At 41.7% G+C, this 17,301-nt stretch overlaps 1 protein-coding gene across 2 annotated transcripts in view; it reads left to right on the top strand.

Moving 5' to 3' along the window:
• Positions 1 to 13,594, top strand: part of ajap1 (adherens junctions associated protein 1) — a 58,524-nt gene extending 44,930 nt beyond the window's left edge. The window contains exons 3-6 of one of the 2 annotated variants that reach the window (XM_030423293.1): positions 3,034 to 3,121; positions 3,234 to 3,491; positions 6,091 to 6,223; positions 7,154 to 13,594. In XM_030423293.1, coding sequence (XP_030279153.1) covers positions 3,034 to 3,121; positions 3,234 to 3,491; positions 6,091 to 6,163 — 419 coding nt within the window. In that variant the 3' untranslated portion in view covers positions 6,164 to 6,223; positions 7,154 to 13,594. The remainder of the gene's footprint in view (positions 1 to 3,033; positions 3,122 to 3,233; positions 3,492 to 6,090; positions 6,224 to 7,153) is intronic. The other variant, XM_030423294.1, reaches the window with a different exon arrangement.
• Positions 13,595 to 17,301: the final 3,707 nt, after the last annotated feature.

Below are 17,301 nucleotides of genomic sequence, written 5' to 3'. Positions count from 1 at the left end.
AAGGTAAGGCTTCTCTGAGCCAGCCCGAGATATCATTAATCCAAGGTTGACCTGGCCTGCCTTTCGCACGGCACTGCCCACAGAAGTTTATTATCCAAGTGGAGGCTGTCCTGGCAGTCAGAGGAGAGGCCGTGTGCTTTTTTTTCCCCCCCAAAATGACCGAGCAGCACTTCCTTTCGAGCCTTCCCGAAGACAAATTGGCTGGGATCAGCAGCCAGGCAGCTGGCTGATGGAGAGGTGAGATGTGTAAGGCCCACGTGGGCATTTTCATCATGACGGCTTTTCTTTTCTAGTCCCACCCCCCCCTTCCTGCAGCATGTCACCTGCTGCAGTGTGTCATTGTGTCCTCGTCGCTCTCATGCTCTATCACTCACCCACACACACACACACACACTTTCAACACCAGCCGTACAGTGCAGTTGAATAGGCTCACACTAATCCTCACTTTAGACATGTATTTTGTTTGTGGATTACTGTCCTCTGGCTAAAGTGAGAGATCAGCACACACAGGAGTCTTAGGAGTTTAAAGAAGAACAATGCTTTTGTACTTTAGTCGTATGGAACAAAAGGGAGCGAACAGAGAGCCGTCGGTACACATTCACATCTGCAAAAGACATTCATTTAAAGAGTAATTTCATGGCTCCGCTCTGTCCAGACAGCTTAGACCAGATACCTGGAGGATGTCACATAGGTGGGTGGAAATACGATGCCTGGTTTTCATCGCTCTGGTTCGTGACTATACCGACGTTTTTGGATTTATAAACCCTCTTGAGCCAAAACAACAATTAAAAGAAAAGAGTTTATTCTCTGTTGACCGTTCATTGTTTGCGAAACAGAGAGAAATCCCATCCGTGCCAGTTTCGATTATCTCAAACCGGTGTCCCCGCTGTCCGTTTGATAACACTGTAATTGGGTTTTAATTGTGTCCAATGAAGACTTTCTATAATGGGGGTCGGACAAGTACAAGTAGATCTGAAACAGCCCAGTTCATCATGGAAAAGTAACAGTTGGTTCGAATGGGCCGAAACAAAGAGAAAAGCTTGTGACCCGCAGAGAAGTCCTGGCTGGAGTTAGTGTTTCCATCTGTGGTTCAGATACTTGGTACAGAAAATACTGAAGTCTGTAGTGATGAGTCTTCCATGCACCATTTGCTATCCATCTATCCATCTATCCATCCATCCATCCATCCATCCATCCATCCATCGATGCTCTTAAGTCATTGTTCTGGTTTTCCGGTCCACAAACTCCAGTTGAAGGCTGAACAAAACCAGACTAATGGATTCCTCATCGTCAGTGAATAAATATTAGGACTTTATCCAAAAACACGAATACACAGAAATGCATCTCCAGAAAAAGGAGTGGAAGCAAAAGCATGTAAATGACATTACATTCTGTCCCTTTCCTTATTTTTTATCCCGAGCGGTAGTAAATGTTTTCCACACAATAATGAAATCACTGTATAAAGAAGTAGTAGGATCAAGCGTATCATTTATTTATGTACTATTTCAAATGGTTCTTTAATGTTTTGTCATGGATTTAGGTCATTGGGCCTGATGATAAAGGTTTTAAAACATTGTGTTTTCATATATAAGGATGTATATGTTGGACTTTGTAGTTAGTATCAATAAGAAAATCAATAAGAAAAAATAAAGTATGAACATGTCTATGGAAAAAAATCGTAACAACCATGATTAAGATCAATTCCAGACACAGATTTTTTTTTTTTTTTTTTTATCAAAACAGCCTTAATGGAGCCTCAGCACCACACAGCAAACAGACATACTGTCGCAGGTGACTAGCTGTATCGGAGCATTCGACAGCTAAAGAATGAGAGATATTTTCTCTCAGGGGGAGAAGTGGTGACCTAATCAGCGCCAAAAGGAGAACAAAAGAGCAATATTGGACTCAAATTCATTCCAATGTGTTCACAAAGACATTTCCGATTTTTAAGTGGATGAGACTTGTCAGATGTTGTGTTTCCAGCTCGTTCTGCTGCCCACCGTCTTTCCTGTGGTGACTGCAGAACTGTCAAAACACTGAATTGTGTGCCTTTAAAAATATTAGTTTGATTTAACGCATGTTGATGAAGTTGACACGTCGAGTGCATCGACCCGAAGGCGAATATTTTGAGCGGTTCGGTTTGGCCGCGATGTGAGCCTTGGAGTTGGTCGTACGGAGTTCGATGTGACGTCGCTCTTATTGTCTCATCGAGCGTGTCTAATTTTGGCACTTTCATCAGCTGTTCCTCGCCCCTTCCCCGACAAAAAAAACTCGATGTTTTGGTATTGAATCCGTTTTTTAATAAGATAAACACCAACAGTCCTCTATATGTGTCTCTTCAAAGCTCAGAATAGCAACACCTCATTTACTGCTCTACCAGACCAGCCTCAGAGCTTGTGTATGTGTGTGTGTGTGTGTGTGTGTCTCCGTTCCTCCGACTTGCATTAACATGCCTCCCCTTTTCGAAGCGTTCAGACTATGTATCGGAATCACCGTTTGATCACGTCTTCCATTTGATGTATCATATCAAGTAATTTGCTCTGCCTTTATGTTTAAATAAGAAAAAGCCTCAGGGCAAAATCTACAGAGATACTTTTTTAAACCCGCGGAGCCGACAGGGACGGTCTTACTCCGGGAGGCAGGATTTAACACAGACAGGAGTAATGCTGTCAAACTATAACTGAACATATACGATATGGAATTTATTAGTATTTTAATGACACAAGAATAATAACGTTGTGCAAGCACTGAGAGACGACTCGGACATGGTTATCCATTACAGCCGACCGTGCCATAATGGAATAATTCATATTGCTCCTGAATTATGAATGGCGGCGGATGACGGTGTCATCGGTTGTTACTGGGGAGCAAAATTGTTCCGGGTCGTCATCCTCTGCTTTTTTGAAGTGAGCGAGAAAAACAAAGGAGAAGTGAAGCTCTCCGCTGTGAACCACAGGGGAAAAAAGCATTTCCTCCGCAAATGATTGTAATCTCTGCTCTTTTGTTTGTTTTCTGTCCTTTTTTTTCCCGCAGGTTTGGCAGTTCACCAGATAATCACAATCACTGTGTCTCTCATTATGGTTATCGCAGCCTTGATCACAACACTCGTCCTTAAAAACTGGTAGGAAAGATTCCTTTACTTTCTTTTTTGCAAATATGTCGGAGGCGCGCGCTTGCTTTGGTGGACCACCAAAGGTACAAGGTATGATTTTATGTTTGTTTCTTGTCTTTGGTGCGTGTTTTTGTAGCTGTGCGCAGTCGGGGAATGGCCGCCACAATAGCCATCAGCGCAAGATCCACCAGCAGGAAGAGAGCTGCCAGAATCTGACAGACTTCACCCCGGCCCGGGTGCCCAGCAAGGTGGACATATTCACTGCCTACAACGACAGCCTGCAGTGCTCGCACGAGTGCGTTCGGACTGCCGTGCCCATCTACACCGATGAGATGATCCAGCAGACGCCTGTCTACAAGACTGCTTACAACGGAAACAGGTAAGCCGGCCCAGGATGGTTCTTACAGCTCGAGTGGATTTCTTCAGAGTTTATATGCTTTTCCTGAAGTCTTGTCTGTGTCCACTGCAGTTATTATCACTAATGCTCTAATGGCCTGAGTATTATGAAGCCCCGTGCTGAATGGCAGAGCTAGATCGTTTTAAATTGGGTTTAGAAATCAATGTCTGTTTCCTTATAATCACGGTCTTGTGAGGGGGATAAATGTTCAAATAACTCCTGAGCATTAAAATGAAAGACCAGAGTAACAAACAGATGAGCAGGAGCGCCGTGAAACAACAATCGTGTCGAGCATTGTTTCTTCACGAAACGCTTGGATATCCTCCCACTCTGCTCTGCTGTTCCCCTGAACAACAATCAGCTCCCGTCGGAGCAAATCAACACATACATTGTTCGCCTTTAATGCCGTCGTCCGTTGCCTCATTCCTCGTCCATCTGCCGGACACCTGGCCGGGCCTCAGCTCGCTCAGGCAGCGCACGAGAGCCTAAATCCACCGCTGATTTTCCCTGTTGTGTAATGAGTCAATTTATGGATGCGAGCAAACGGGGTGAGAAGTCTCTGCAGTGACATTTTTCTGTCTGATCTGCCTGTCAACAGTTGTGTCTGTGTACTTAAAAAAAACTGAACCTCAACACCCAGAAGTCATGTAATGTGATGTCATTACACTTTACATAACACATTCATGTTTACCAACCCAGCTAATCTGTGTACAACAAAAAAAAAGCAAGAGACGTAACACTGGTGAGTCACTGGTGTGTTTGCATCTCACTCTGAGTTTGAACTCGTTCCTCTCGGCGGGTGAAGATGCTTCTCTCTTTGTGATGTAATCTGACAAGGCAGGTGTGTTTGACACAGAAATCTGACCTACTGTGGTATTATACTCTAAACTATCATTCATATGTAGTGTGAGGATGAGCTCGGTGGAGCTTTGACAGTGTTTACTGTCTGAGTGTATAACAGTTACGGTCACTGAGGCTGCGGGGCCGGCAAATATGGTCACACTTACTCTGTGTGTCCGAGCCCTGTAACAGATCCATTATTCTGCCACCACGGGGAGGATCGTTCATCTTGTGTAAATAGTCCAAAGGTTTATTTATGTGAAGTCGATAGATTGATAGAAGATACAAGCAATCTCTCATGCTTAACAAGAACATCTCTGGTCATATATGTGATTATCTCTGTTTATGTTCGTCTCTGATCAGTGGCACAGTGTAAACAGTGGCACTTAAGGCTAACTAGAGGGATCATTACAGTAAGCCTTGGAAGATGTAGAAGTAAGAAACCTATCAAAGCACCTGCTTAGCAATATTCCTACATAAAACTTGCATCTGTCCGAGACCATAAATATACTATGTACTTACCTTTATATTTCCCTGCAGTGCTTGAATAAGAAAAACATGCATCTGGAAAAAAAAGAAAATCATCCTTAAAAATGATCTTGGAAAGGTCTTTTAGAAATAGTTTTTTATTAATCACTTCATAATTGGCCATATATGAGCAGATATTGACCCCATGTCTCTCGGTTGCCTCTACAAGGTTGTGGCCAGTTTGTTTGAGTCGTTTAAAGGGGCAATATGTGAGTGTTTCAGTTGAAAACATCAGAAAATTTACAAAGATTATCATACAAATGTGAATCAATGTCAGTGTATTCATTATTAGGGCTGGGTTTCACCAGGTACCTCGCGATACGATACTATCACAATATTTTGCCCACGATAACGATAATATCACGCTACAGCGATTCTGTGATAATCAATATATTGCAAGAAATTTCATCCACAATACATCACGATATCTGTGTCACTGAAGAAATTCAGAATTTATTGACTGCACTGAATCCATTTCACAGGAATTACAAAACATTGTCAATCAATTTCACATCAATGACAGCCAAGTAAACAAAGAGTATATTGCACAGTGACTCTTCTTAACACACACACTGACTACAACTATCATTAAATATCGATATGTGTGGGTTTCGGAGCTGCTTAAACCATTTTTTTTAATTTTATTTGGTTGTATACCTATGTTTGAGTAAAGATAAGTGTTCCTCCAAAGAGGGGTGGTGGTGGTGGGCCCAAAAAAAAAACAAACAACGATATTTGGCGCCAGTGTATCGATAACGTACCTCAAGACGAAATACCGCGATATATCGTGGTATCGATATTTTGGCCCACCCCTATTCATTATGGTATCTTTGTATTGTGTTGTCAAGCTATCTACTGAAGTTAGCATGCTAACTTGCTAGCGCCATAAACACTAACACTCCCCTGGTCCCTGACCTGCTAGTCAGAGCCACTAGCTGCACGGGTCACTGAGCTAACTAGCAAAGGGCAGCTACAGTTAGCAGCAGTTAGCGGCTACTCTTGGATATGCTTCCTGCTGTTTATTTTGAGGGTGATTTTGACAGGTGGCCACTTCTTACATATTGCACCTTTAAATTTAAGTGTTTTTTATTTTGATGTGACTCTGTGCACGTCCTCAAGTGCATTGACTCCGAGTCCTTCCTCCAACGAGCCCCTTTAGGTGTGTGATACCAGCTATGAGTCCAGCTAATGCTCTCACCTCTTTCTCCGGCAGGCCCTCCCCCACCGAAAGACAGCTGATTCCTGTGGCCTTCGTGTCAGAGAAATGGTTCGAGATCTCGTGTTGACGAGCTGAAGGCCTTGTTCACTTCCTGTGGGTGGAAGAGACTTCCTGAATTCACGCTCTGGTGGGTACTGTGCCACTTTGTCCCCTCGCAAATCATCGTCTGAGCCGCAGCCACCTCGATCCCCGTGGTGACGCTGCCCCAATTTGGGAATAGAGGGGAACTTGGCATATGTTTGTTATTTGTGACATGATTCTGCTGCCTTTCAGTTTTTGTGCACAGTGATGGAAAAAAAGGGGTGTAAAATCCAGTTCACTGCAGCATCACAGGTCTGAGTAGCTGAGATGAGAGACTAATCGTGTATATATTAGTATGAATAAGCTATATGCTCTCAGTTAACGATTTTCACTTTCCATATCTGAAACACTTTCATTAATATTTATGTCGACACTCTCATTCTTACACCCATAGCATATTGTTTTTAACATCTCCAGGATTCGAGAGGCACTTTCACTTGACTTGTGACACATCTTTATGCATGGTTAATATATGCCAGAATGGGCTGCATTTGAAATTCAAAGCGTGAAAGTTAAACACATGCTCCAGCCCCACAGTGTTGCTGGAAGCCTGGGGGGAGGTGTAACGTCTGCTATTGACCCAGATTTTTAAAAGGAATAGATCGCCTGCAGGTAGCGTAGAGAGAGGACAGTGCCTCGCCGTCGTCTGGACACACATTAGTCTCAGTCAGCCCGGCCCTACGCAGCCTGCTCCCGTCGCTGCTGTCTTAAAAAGACACAAGATCCCTTATTATGGTACTGCAAATTTAATGTTTTTTCCTGGGCTTAAGTGTATGTTACATCAGGCCTTAACAGTACAGATTTTTGATTCATCTTTCATCTTGTTCGGGGAAAAAAGCCACTGGGTCGGTGCTGAACGAGAACAAAAGCCAGTTTTTGAGACTCAGATCTGTGTCCCAGGAATTATTTATTCTGCACTCGGCTCGTAATGAGAGGGTAATTGTGATTTTTTTGTTGTTCTCCCGCATCTCCGCAGGATCCAGTTGGAAACAAGAAACACAAAAAAACAGCTTCTTTTGTAAAATAGTGTGATCACTCTTTGGACACTGGTGAAGATATTTATTTTTCTAGAGATGACAAGCTGAGCGGCCTCGACGCCGCCACTCCATATTTCCAGGAACGTCCAGTCATTTAGATATAGATTAATATATAGGTATATTTACAGGATGTGTGGGACGAGACTGTGGACGTCAAGGATGTCTCGAGATAAAAAAGAAACACTTGACATTTGACAAAAAAAAAGGAAACCCACGGAGCTGCTGTGGGTGGAAGATGAACTGTATTTCTGAACAATGTGCCAATAATGCCACTATGTGCCACAACCTGGATAGACGGAAGTTTCAACAACAACTGATGGACTACACAAAGAGCGCTATATTAACCCTGTATCGACTCCAACTACATTGTTTTTTCTTCTTTTTTTGTTTTTTAAAGAAATGTGAAAGATAAAAAATGCTACAAATGTATTTGAATATGTTTTGAAAATAGTTTTAAGAAATGTGTCGCAAAAGAGTCTAAAAAGATATTTATATGAAGCACTATTCTATTTAGTCGGGGGAGGGGGGGAAGAGAGAGGATGGAGAGAAGCTGAAAACGGTATATGCTTTAGTGAACAGTTGATTTTAAAAACATTGTTTCTATAGGTCCCGTTTAAAAAAACTGAATAGTCGTGTCTATTTTTTTACACACTCAAGAGTCGCCACAGCCCTGACAGTGGAGGTTCCGAAGCCGTTGGGGTTCAGCGCTGTTAATTAAATACTCCCACCCGAGCTGAGATTACAAAACTAATCTGAATACACCTGGTGCATGCCAATCCATCTCTCGCTCCAATCTCATGCAAGATTTGTACCTGGTATAACCCGATGGGGCAAAAAAAAAAAAAAAACTAAACTAAAAGGTGCAGGATCACTGCTGCAACCAAATCCCATGTATAGATTTGTGAGCATAAGTACTGACAGCCACAACAGACTGCACGGAGCTGGACAGGACATCCATACTGCCTCAGGTCTGTCGAGCTCTCCTGCACACATTATGTTGGTCTTGGTTTCAGCGGCTTTTTGGGGATACATTCTGACGATCGGTTATGGCTTAGAATCGGAGCTGCAGCGCGCAAAGGGTGGACTCAGATTCAATTTGAGCTCTGAGTTCAAATAATTCATGTGATCATTTTGCATTAATTTGGAAAGGGATTGAAAAATCAATCCGTCCGCAGGAAGTCCGCGAATATCTCCGTCCAACTCCCAGATAGGTTAGTGTGGATAAATAATTTTTGAAACAAAATGAAGAAGAACATGAACCAATTTATTCAAGATAAAAAAAAAATGATCATCAGATTTTTTAACGGCGAACGAAGAAGAAGCTGTGAAGGAGTAGCTGCAAATTGGTGTCCCTCAGGATCAAACTGATCCGCATCATGTGTTTTAAATGGAATCCCCTCACCGGGTGCGTGCTAAAGGGTTAATGAGCTCTCCACAGAGCCAGACCCCGCCGAATACTTGAGGACACTATTTTGAGCATATCACAATTTCAGCTATCACAGCCAGGACGTGGTGCACAAACAAGATTGTTTTTAATTTGTGTCGAAGGAAGCAGAGCGAAAAAAAATACGACACGGACTGAGAAATAAGAGTTGAATTTTTATTCTTTCAAAAACCTAAATCACTCCGCCAGTGTATTGTTGAAGTGAGGGGATTACGACGAGCCAATCAGCCGCTGCCAAATTGGTTTAAACTATCTGTTAAGTCGAGGCGAGGGAACTCCATGGTCAGGAAGGGCGGTAAAGCTCTCCCGAGGGCTTTCTAGCACCAATAGTTTTATTATCAACCTTAAGCTCCGACAGACAGACGGACGGGTTACCTTTGTGCTACGAAGCTTTTGAGGGAAGCCGCCTGTGAATCTACCTTTTTCGTTGTGCTGTGGGTTTGTACAAAGCACAAATACAATTCTGTAATTGTAAAACGTTTTTGGGGCTGCAGACAGCAATATGTACAGATCTGAAAAAAAAAGGTGGGTTTAAAGCGTGTGATCTCCAGGAATTGGATTACGGCAGGTGGGTTTTAGGCTCGCGCTCACTTCCTTAAAGGATTCGAGGAAAACAGGTTGTCCCGGTGAGATCGGAATCTGTAAAATGCGAGCCATTCAGGACTGGCCTGGGATAAACACTGTGGTGCAAAACTCCTGCATTCACAACATGAAAAACCACTCTCATGAATGACCCATACCAATTCAGCCTCACGTGTGTGTGTCAGGCTGCGGAGTTGCTTCTTTGACATAACATATATTTTTTTGAATGAAGAGTGTTATCTTAATAGTCAGAGGGTTACGAAACTTACTGTATATTATACACGTGTAAATGTATTTTCTATATATTTGCTTCTATTTGTGTACAGGTGTGTTCTATTTTTCAAGGCCTCTCCAGTTTTTGGGAAGGTTTCAGCTAGGTCGGGGATAGTGTCTTTGTTTACATGTGTAACTACGGTATTTCTTTTAAAACACAAAAACTAACCTTGTGCCAAGCTTCCTACCTGCACTTTCAAGCAGTACTTGTATTATATCTTTAGCTAACCAGTATAATACTTCAGTAGACGCTGCAAAAGTTCAGAGAGAGTTATTACCAGGAGGAATGTCCGAAAGTGAGCGGGCGGTTTTGAACAAGTGTTGTGATCATGTCTCTGGTTCTGCTGTATTCATGGTTGGCTGGGAAAACCGGTAACTCTCTGTTTCTTCAACATCATTTCTTCATGAATTCTAATAGAGTGTTTCATCACGTGAATGAAGAATTAACAGTGTAAGTCCAACAGTAGATGCCAAGAAACCAACTAAACTTGATCAAGACTGGTTTGCGTTCATGATTCATGATTTATCAGTTGTTTTTGTGTAACCGTATTGCTAAAACCGCCCCAGAAAGTGTTTGCCACAAACTTCAGCCCATTCGCCAGAATAAAATGTTGGCTGTTATTGTTTCTGCAAACCACTGATACATCGCCTCATACGTACCATAATGACATCAATACAATATGTGTCATCTCATGTCCACATGGGTATGACATGACTTTCTTATCAGGAGGCGGAGCTAGGCAACAAGCCAGTGTCTGCAGTTCCAGACTGTTTCAACATTTGTAAGTGTGACACCACTAGCTGTTTGTAAGGACAGTTCAGTGCTTCTCCTGCTGTGTTTTTCGTGACCAAAGCAGGTTTTTAAGCCAGAACGTGATCTTTTCTGAACCCTAACTATTTTTTTTTTTGGTGCCTAAACCTGACCAGATCATAAACACAGCGTCATTGTAACATTAAATTACAAAAAAAAACAAAAACCTAAAGTTGCAGCATATCGGTGGCTTGCAGAAATGTACATTGCAAAACATTCTTTCTGGAGACTGGGTTGCATGCCTCATCGTAACAACTGCCACAAAGATCTAATATTAGCATTTATGAGCTATAGAATAATCAGGGAATGAAGATTTGTGAAAAGAACGTGGTGTGTTAGCTGCTCTTTTGATGCAACTGGTAAACTGACCCAGACTGACACACATAACTACTTGTTTAAGGGAATCTAATTTTTTACATTTATTCCTGTTTTTTAAAGGATAATTCTGGCTTATTTCAACTCGGGGTGTATTTTTAGCCGTGCTAGCTGTTGATCCGTCAATCCACCACTTGACTGGAATTGACTACATTTTGTTTGAGGGAATGGACATTTAGACATACCCATTGTGTGCACAGGGTGAATCCCAATCATTCTTGTGATCCCTTGACTGTATGCTAACACACTAAATTAAGATGGTGGACATGATAAACATTAGTGCTAGACATCCCTGTCTTTACATTATCAATACTGCTGCTGGCATAGCTATAGCTGTCTTGTTGCTTTGGTCAACATTCTTATACATTATGGTGACATTGTACTCACCAAATGAATTGCAGAGGTCTGGAAACACTGAAAGTCTAAGAGTGTAAAAACAACAAATGTAAATTGTTTGCGATGGCAGGCCAATGATGATCCTTGAAGTCTTGTTTCGTAGCAGTGTTGTTGCATTTCAAGAGCTTAACATTGAACCTTGTTCAGTGCAATTTTATTATTACTTACAGCAATGATGGCCAAAAGTATGGAAGTAAGTTTTACTAAACCCGAATTATCCTTTAAAATGCACATATTGGAGATTGTTAGAGGTTTTTGCTGAATGATAATGAATTGATTCCAAATTACACCTGTAACATTTAAAAATCTGGGCTGTTGTCCATTTGTGACCATGCTAATTGTTTGTAGTGTTTCATCAAAAGATGTTATGGTGGTTGCCAAGCTTCTGTCCTACTAACACTGTCCCTGACAATAATGTGACCCTAACCCTGCTGAAAACTCAATACCAAGCTGAGTAACGATTGTGTGGGACTAATCCCTCATTCTTTGAAGACCTACAAAATCAGATTATTGAACTAAGCCAAACTTTGGGCTTTTATCATTTCATAAAAGCCCATTTCAAGGGTTAAATGGATTTTTTTGCATCGAAAAGCTTGTTTGCATTGTTAGCATCCCTCATTAAAACCATGCTGCAAGCTAGAAGCAATTTGCTTTGCATTCCTGAAGGACATCTAGACAAAGAAATATGTAACTCTGCGGCATATATTCTTTAAATATGCACAGATGTCTGGAGACATGGGCATACATCAGCCTTGGTCCCCTTAGCTCCATCTGAAATCAAACTGATATGTAAGGAAATGCCTTACTGCTTTCTTGCCTTTCCAGTTTATATTTCAAGACAGCTGATGAGTGTGCTGTATTATGGCTAAGAGGGAGGAAAATGATTCCACTCCGCTGGTCAGATTTGATTCAGGAAACATTATCTGAGAGCAGCCGAGGCAAAGGCAGGGGGGAAACGGGGAGTCTTGCAGGAAAGTCTTGAGCAGACACCAAAGACTTGACATGCCTTTTTCACGACGGATGAATATTTTCCGGCTCCAGTGTCTCCTCGGCAACTCACGAAAGCTCCCCGCGCTCCCCTTCAGCACAAACAGGCTATCAATCAGCAAGGCTGTTCCTGTCAGGATGAAGGATGTCCCGCACACTCATTTGCAGGGACAGTGATTCGTGTTTGCATGCGAGACATACAGAGTGGACCTTATTGACATATCTGTTGTTTGAATTAGATGTTGGCTGAACATCCCCCAAAGCCAAGGTTTTTTCAGAGGAGAGGAATCAGTGTATCCAGTCTGTTTAATCATGTCTGTTTAACATAGAAACTTTTCTCTCAACCGGCGTCGACAGTAGTGATTTGAATTTTTTTTAGAGAGTCGAAAGAGGAGGGTATTTATCGGACAGTGAAAGGTTCAACTCAGAGCAAAGGTTTATAGACTGATAATGTATCTTACTGAATCCATCGTTTAGCTGTCAGAAAACTGTAGCTCCTCACTCCGCTTCTCCCCATCGCTCCACAAAAATCACGTACTGTGCGCTTACTTCTTAAGGGGAGGGCTCCGACCCTCCTCTCGGGTCATGTTTTTACTTTTCTATGTAAAAAGAGCTAACGCACTGTCACTGTCGGTGCTTATCAATACAGTCGAAGACTTGAAAAAAGACAAGCAACTCTCGGTTTTGCGACATCTCAATTCTCTCATAATCCCTCTGCTAGATAGAGACTATCTGCGTGACCCAAATCTGCCGCCGCAGCGTTTTGATTTGCATAGACAGCATCAGGCACCGTACAGTTTCCTTCAGGATGAAGTGTGGGTCCGGAATGACTGGCGCGGCCATTAGGGATAATGGGGGGGAAATAAAGATCAGTTGTTGCTATTTCCCTGGGAGTTGTGGATTGAAGTGTTAAAAAAAACAACAAAAAAAACCATAAAAATCATACGTACATTCTGGAATTCTGGGGATGAGGAACTTGTGTGTTTTTTTTGTTTTTTTTTTTTCTTTTTCAGGGGGAGGGAAGGGCTTTTCACACGTGGGCACACAGCGGTTTGTTCATAGAAGCTGACTTACAATCATGATTCCATACCTACCATGAAGGAACCTGACTCAAAGTTGTGTTGTCGCCATAAAAATGAAGAGTTTGTACTTTGTGACTCTTAAAAATTTTTATATTTGTGTTTAATATATCAATGAGTACCTCTGTTAACTTTTGTATAAGACTATAGTATATACGAACACACATACACACACAACACACCTCCACAAAAGGGACTCCAGTCTGTCTCTGTGACGGCTAAATGTTGTATAACTTTTATTTTGTGTCTTATGAACCACATCTCTTCCTTTTGTAGTTATTGGTAAACGTTTCGATTTCCAGGTGACTTTGATTTGGTTACTCTTGTACTACTAAGCTCTGTATTTGCAAGCACTGTAAATGCGATTCTCATTGGATTCGTCCTCTGTACATTTAGTACTCTGATGTTGCTATTAATAAAATGTAAAACAATACATGGGCTTGTGCTACAGGGAGTTTCTTGGACCGGAGTGAGTCCTGGGGGTGGGGGAGGGGAGCGATCAGGGCAAACGGCACAGAAAAATAAAAGATTTGAATATGAATTTCGAGCTGGGTTCTGTTCTGCGTTTGTCAGATCAAATGACATGCTCATTTGAAAGTTGCTATGCTTAGTTAGCCCTTTAATCAATAAATAATTATCTCGCCAAATTTAATACATTAGTATTATTACTGCCAACAAATGAGACCAGCGCCGAGAGGAGTGTCATCGTGCGCTGGCATTTACGCCGCGTGACACTGGATCAGGGACCTGTTCCTACGACACAGAGAGAGTGGAAATTTAATTGTTTTTTAATTTAAGCAAGACACCACGGGCAAAATAAATTAGGCTGCATCCAATGTTGTTAACTATATAAAAAAAAAACAGTTGCACTCTCATGTTTCTCAGCATGGAGGAGAGAACACGACGTAAGTACTAGACAGGCGTAATATTGTAGACAGTCAAGGTTCTCAGATCAGAATTGGCATCACAAGAGAACTAAACTGTCCAGATAAAACGTGCCACTAAAAATCGCACCATCTGAATGAATACTTTGCTAATTACAGTAAGAGATGTTCACGAGAAAACACTGTCTTAATGTGCGATCTTCAGATAAATGACAAAAACAGACGCTGTTCTTTTATACACCTCAGTCATGGTGACGTTATGCACATGCACAGGAGCTCAAAAGACACGTCATTCCTATTAGACAGATCTTATAGTGAACTGCTTAAATCTCGGAACAAGACAGCAAAATGGAAAAAGACAACCAAAAAGCTTGTAAACTACCCACAGCTTATCCAGATGAGCTAACGAGTGAGACAGCGAGAGGGTAACTTCATGGCTTTATGTTTTTTATCAACTCTCAATTTGTTCCTCCAGTTTGTGTAGGACGGGCTCCTGTTCACACAGTGCAGTCTCATTAGTGGAAATCCGTCGGACCTGCCCAGCTTGATCACAACATTGTCAGCCCCGTCAATCATTTGGGAAGAAAATCAGTAATTAAGCTGCTCTCTGAAGTGTGTTCTTTCATTTTCAGGAGGCATTTTCTTCATCAGAAGTCGTACGACGTCCATTTTAGCGAAAACTGTGAAAAATATGACCCAAGTTGTAAAGCTTACCCCTATTCACCTGATCTCACGATTAGCATTTATAGGAGAAGTCGACCCAAAAATGAAAAACAACCCATTATCTTCTAACCCCCATGCAGATGGGTCAACAAAACATTCTTTGGAGCTTCACAGTAGAACAGCGTTTGCAGCATTCTCCTGCACAACCAAAGTAGATGGGGAAAACAAGGTACAAGGTAATTTAATCAATAATAGCCAACATCATACAGCTCGTTGGGCGTAGGCCGAGTCTCCAGAAGCCCAGAGATTCCATATTGATTTGAGCAGCCGTTACTTGCACCCCTGACATGTGGTCGAGCTCCAGCACCCACTTCAGGTGGGGGTGCATTTCAGAGACTTGGGTTGCAACGGACCAGCTGTACCGAACCATTTTTTTTCTTTACAGCTTTTTTTTTTTTTTTTTTTTTTTTTTACATTGTAAAACAAGTCCCCATCTACATCAGTTGTTTGGGAGAATGCTGCAACGCTGTTTATCTGTGAAGCTCCAGTAATGTTTTGTGGAACGGGTGAGTAATTAATGATTGAATATAAATTTTGGCTGAACTTATCCTTGAATACATTCTGGTCTTCTACGTTATGATACTCATGGTTCATGTTAATGTTTTAACTGATACAGCAGCTAAAAAAAGACACAATCTGCATATAATCTGTGGGTGTATGTCTGCAGATGTATACACGTGTGTGTCTCGTGGACGTCTATGACTGCTACAGGATATTAATCATTCGATAAATATCATTAAGGGAATACGTGCTTATCTGCCTATGGTCTGCCTCGGTCACATTTTATAAGAGCGTTATCACCGCAGTTGAAATCCTCCCATTCTGACAGTATTTCAAATGTGGGATTATCTCCTCATGGGTCTCAGTGCGATCAGCTGAGGGTCAGTGACACTGGAGCACGTGTTAAAGAAATTAGCACAGAACATCAGATAGCATCATATCACGCTCTGCTACTGTCAATATTATTATGATCATGATAGGTCACGGTAATTACTGCCTTCACTGCACTGTTTCTTTATTAAGTGAAGAAAAATAAGACTGCCATCGCGTTCGGTCTCGATAAGAAGCTCTGGAATGAGCAGCGACATATTTGTAGGGAGGGCCGTAAGTGCTGCAATAGCTATTTTTCTACCTGATTATGGTGTGAAATGTCTTCTCAGCTGGCTTTTCTTCCTATTGCGAGCAGTCAACCATTAATAATAGCATTGATTAAAGCTTTGTGAGGCCGGCCCCTTAGTATTTGCTTCAAAGTGCTTTTGAAGGCTGGGTGGAGAATCCTGTTTAACATTTGCCCCAAAGTCACGAGCGGACCAACATCTCTCGCACCGACTTCTATTTTTCTTTCATGTTGAGTTTCATTACTCTGTTATTGTTATCGCTCTTATTTGTGATACATTTTTTAGCCACTTTAGCGCCGTTGCTCCAGCACTGTCGGTCTGTCTGGTCTGTGAACTATTGGATAGCCATTTACTTTCATACAGACATTCGTCGTATGTGGAGGATAATTCCTGCTGACTTTTGTGATTCCTTGACGTTTCCTCCAGCACCACTATGAGCTCAACATTTGTCATCCAGAGTGGAATATCTTGCTAAGTATCCATTTATGCTAAGTATCCATTTATGCGAATCCCTGGAGGACAAATTATAACTTTGTTGAGTGACCTCACTTTTCATGCAGGTCCACCATCAGGCTAAAGTTCAAATGTGTCCAATACTGAAAAACTTTTGACTTTCTCATCAACCTCAGCTGTACTTTGTGTTTAGTGCCAATTAGAAACTTTTAGCATGTTTAGCTCATTTAGCTTAGAGCATTGTCTACCCTAAATATTTCCAATTTGGCATGGTCCTTATGTGTTCTCACATCCTGAAACATGTTATAGCTGTATCCTGTTTTAAACTTTGTCTGGAAACAGCTTTACGCAATACCGACAGGGCTGCAAAAGCGGCAATGAAATCCTTTGGGGCGACTCCGACGTCCACTAAAAGTGCTTACTTTTGCCACTGACAGGCCAAGGTTGTTATTCTAAGCATCTGACAACATGATGGAAACGATTCCTTTGGACGGCTTAGACCTTTTTGTTAAATAATAAGATCCTTTTTTGTAACCATGAAGGGTTTAGGGCCAAGGCGACAAAGGTGGAAAGGGAAGTCAGAGTAAAAGAGAGGACTTTGGAGTATGGCATAGTGTTCACCTGTAGATAAACTGCCAACAAGAATTTATAAGTCATGTCTGACGATTTAACTGATAATCTAGATGAGTCAAAAACTATAGAACTCACCTCAAGAGATATCAGACCAAGGCCTCTCTTTCAAACACGTGTGTCTGGTTACAAAAAGGATCACTTAATTATTAAAAAATAAAGTCCTATAATGTTGTCAAACTTAGACTTAGACTTAGAATAACAATTGTCAGCCTCTCTGTGGATGTAACTCTGGTGATCGCAGTTGCCCCAAAGGATTCGCTTGCTGCGGCTTCCGACTGAGGCAATGTACTGGACCCATTTAAAAACTGTAGGTATGTATTAATCAATGA

Source organism: Sparus aurata, chromosome 7 (assembly GCF_900880675.1).
Source record: "Sparus aurata chromosome 7, fSpaAur1.1, whole genome shotgun sequence".
In the NCBI taxonomy this organism is placed as follows: Eukaryota; Metazoa; Chordata; class Actinopteri; order Spariformes; family Sparidae; genus Sparus; species Sparus aurata.
This window is presented reverse-complemented; position numbering and strand designations above follow the sequence as displayed.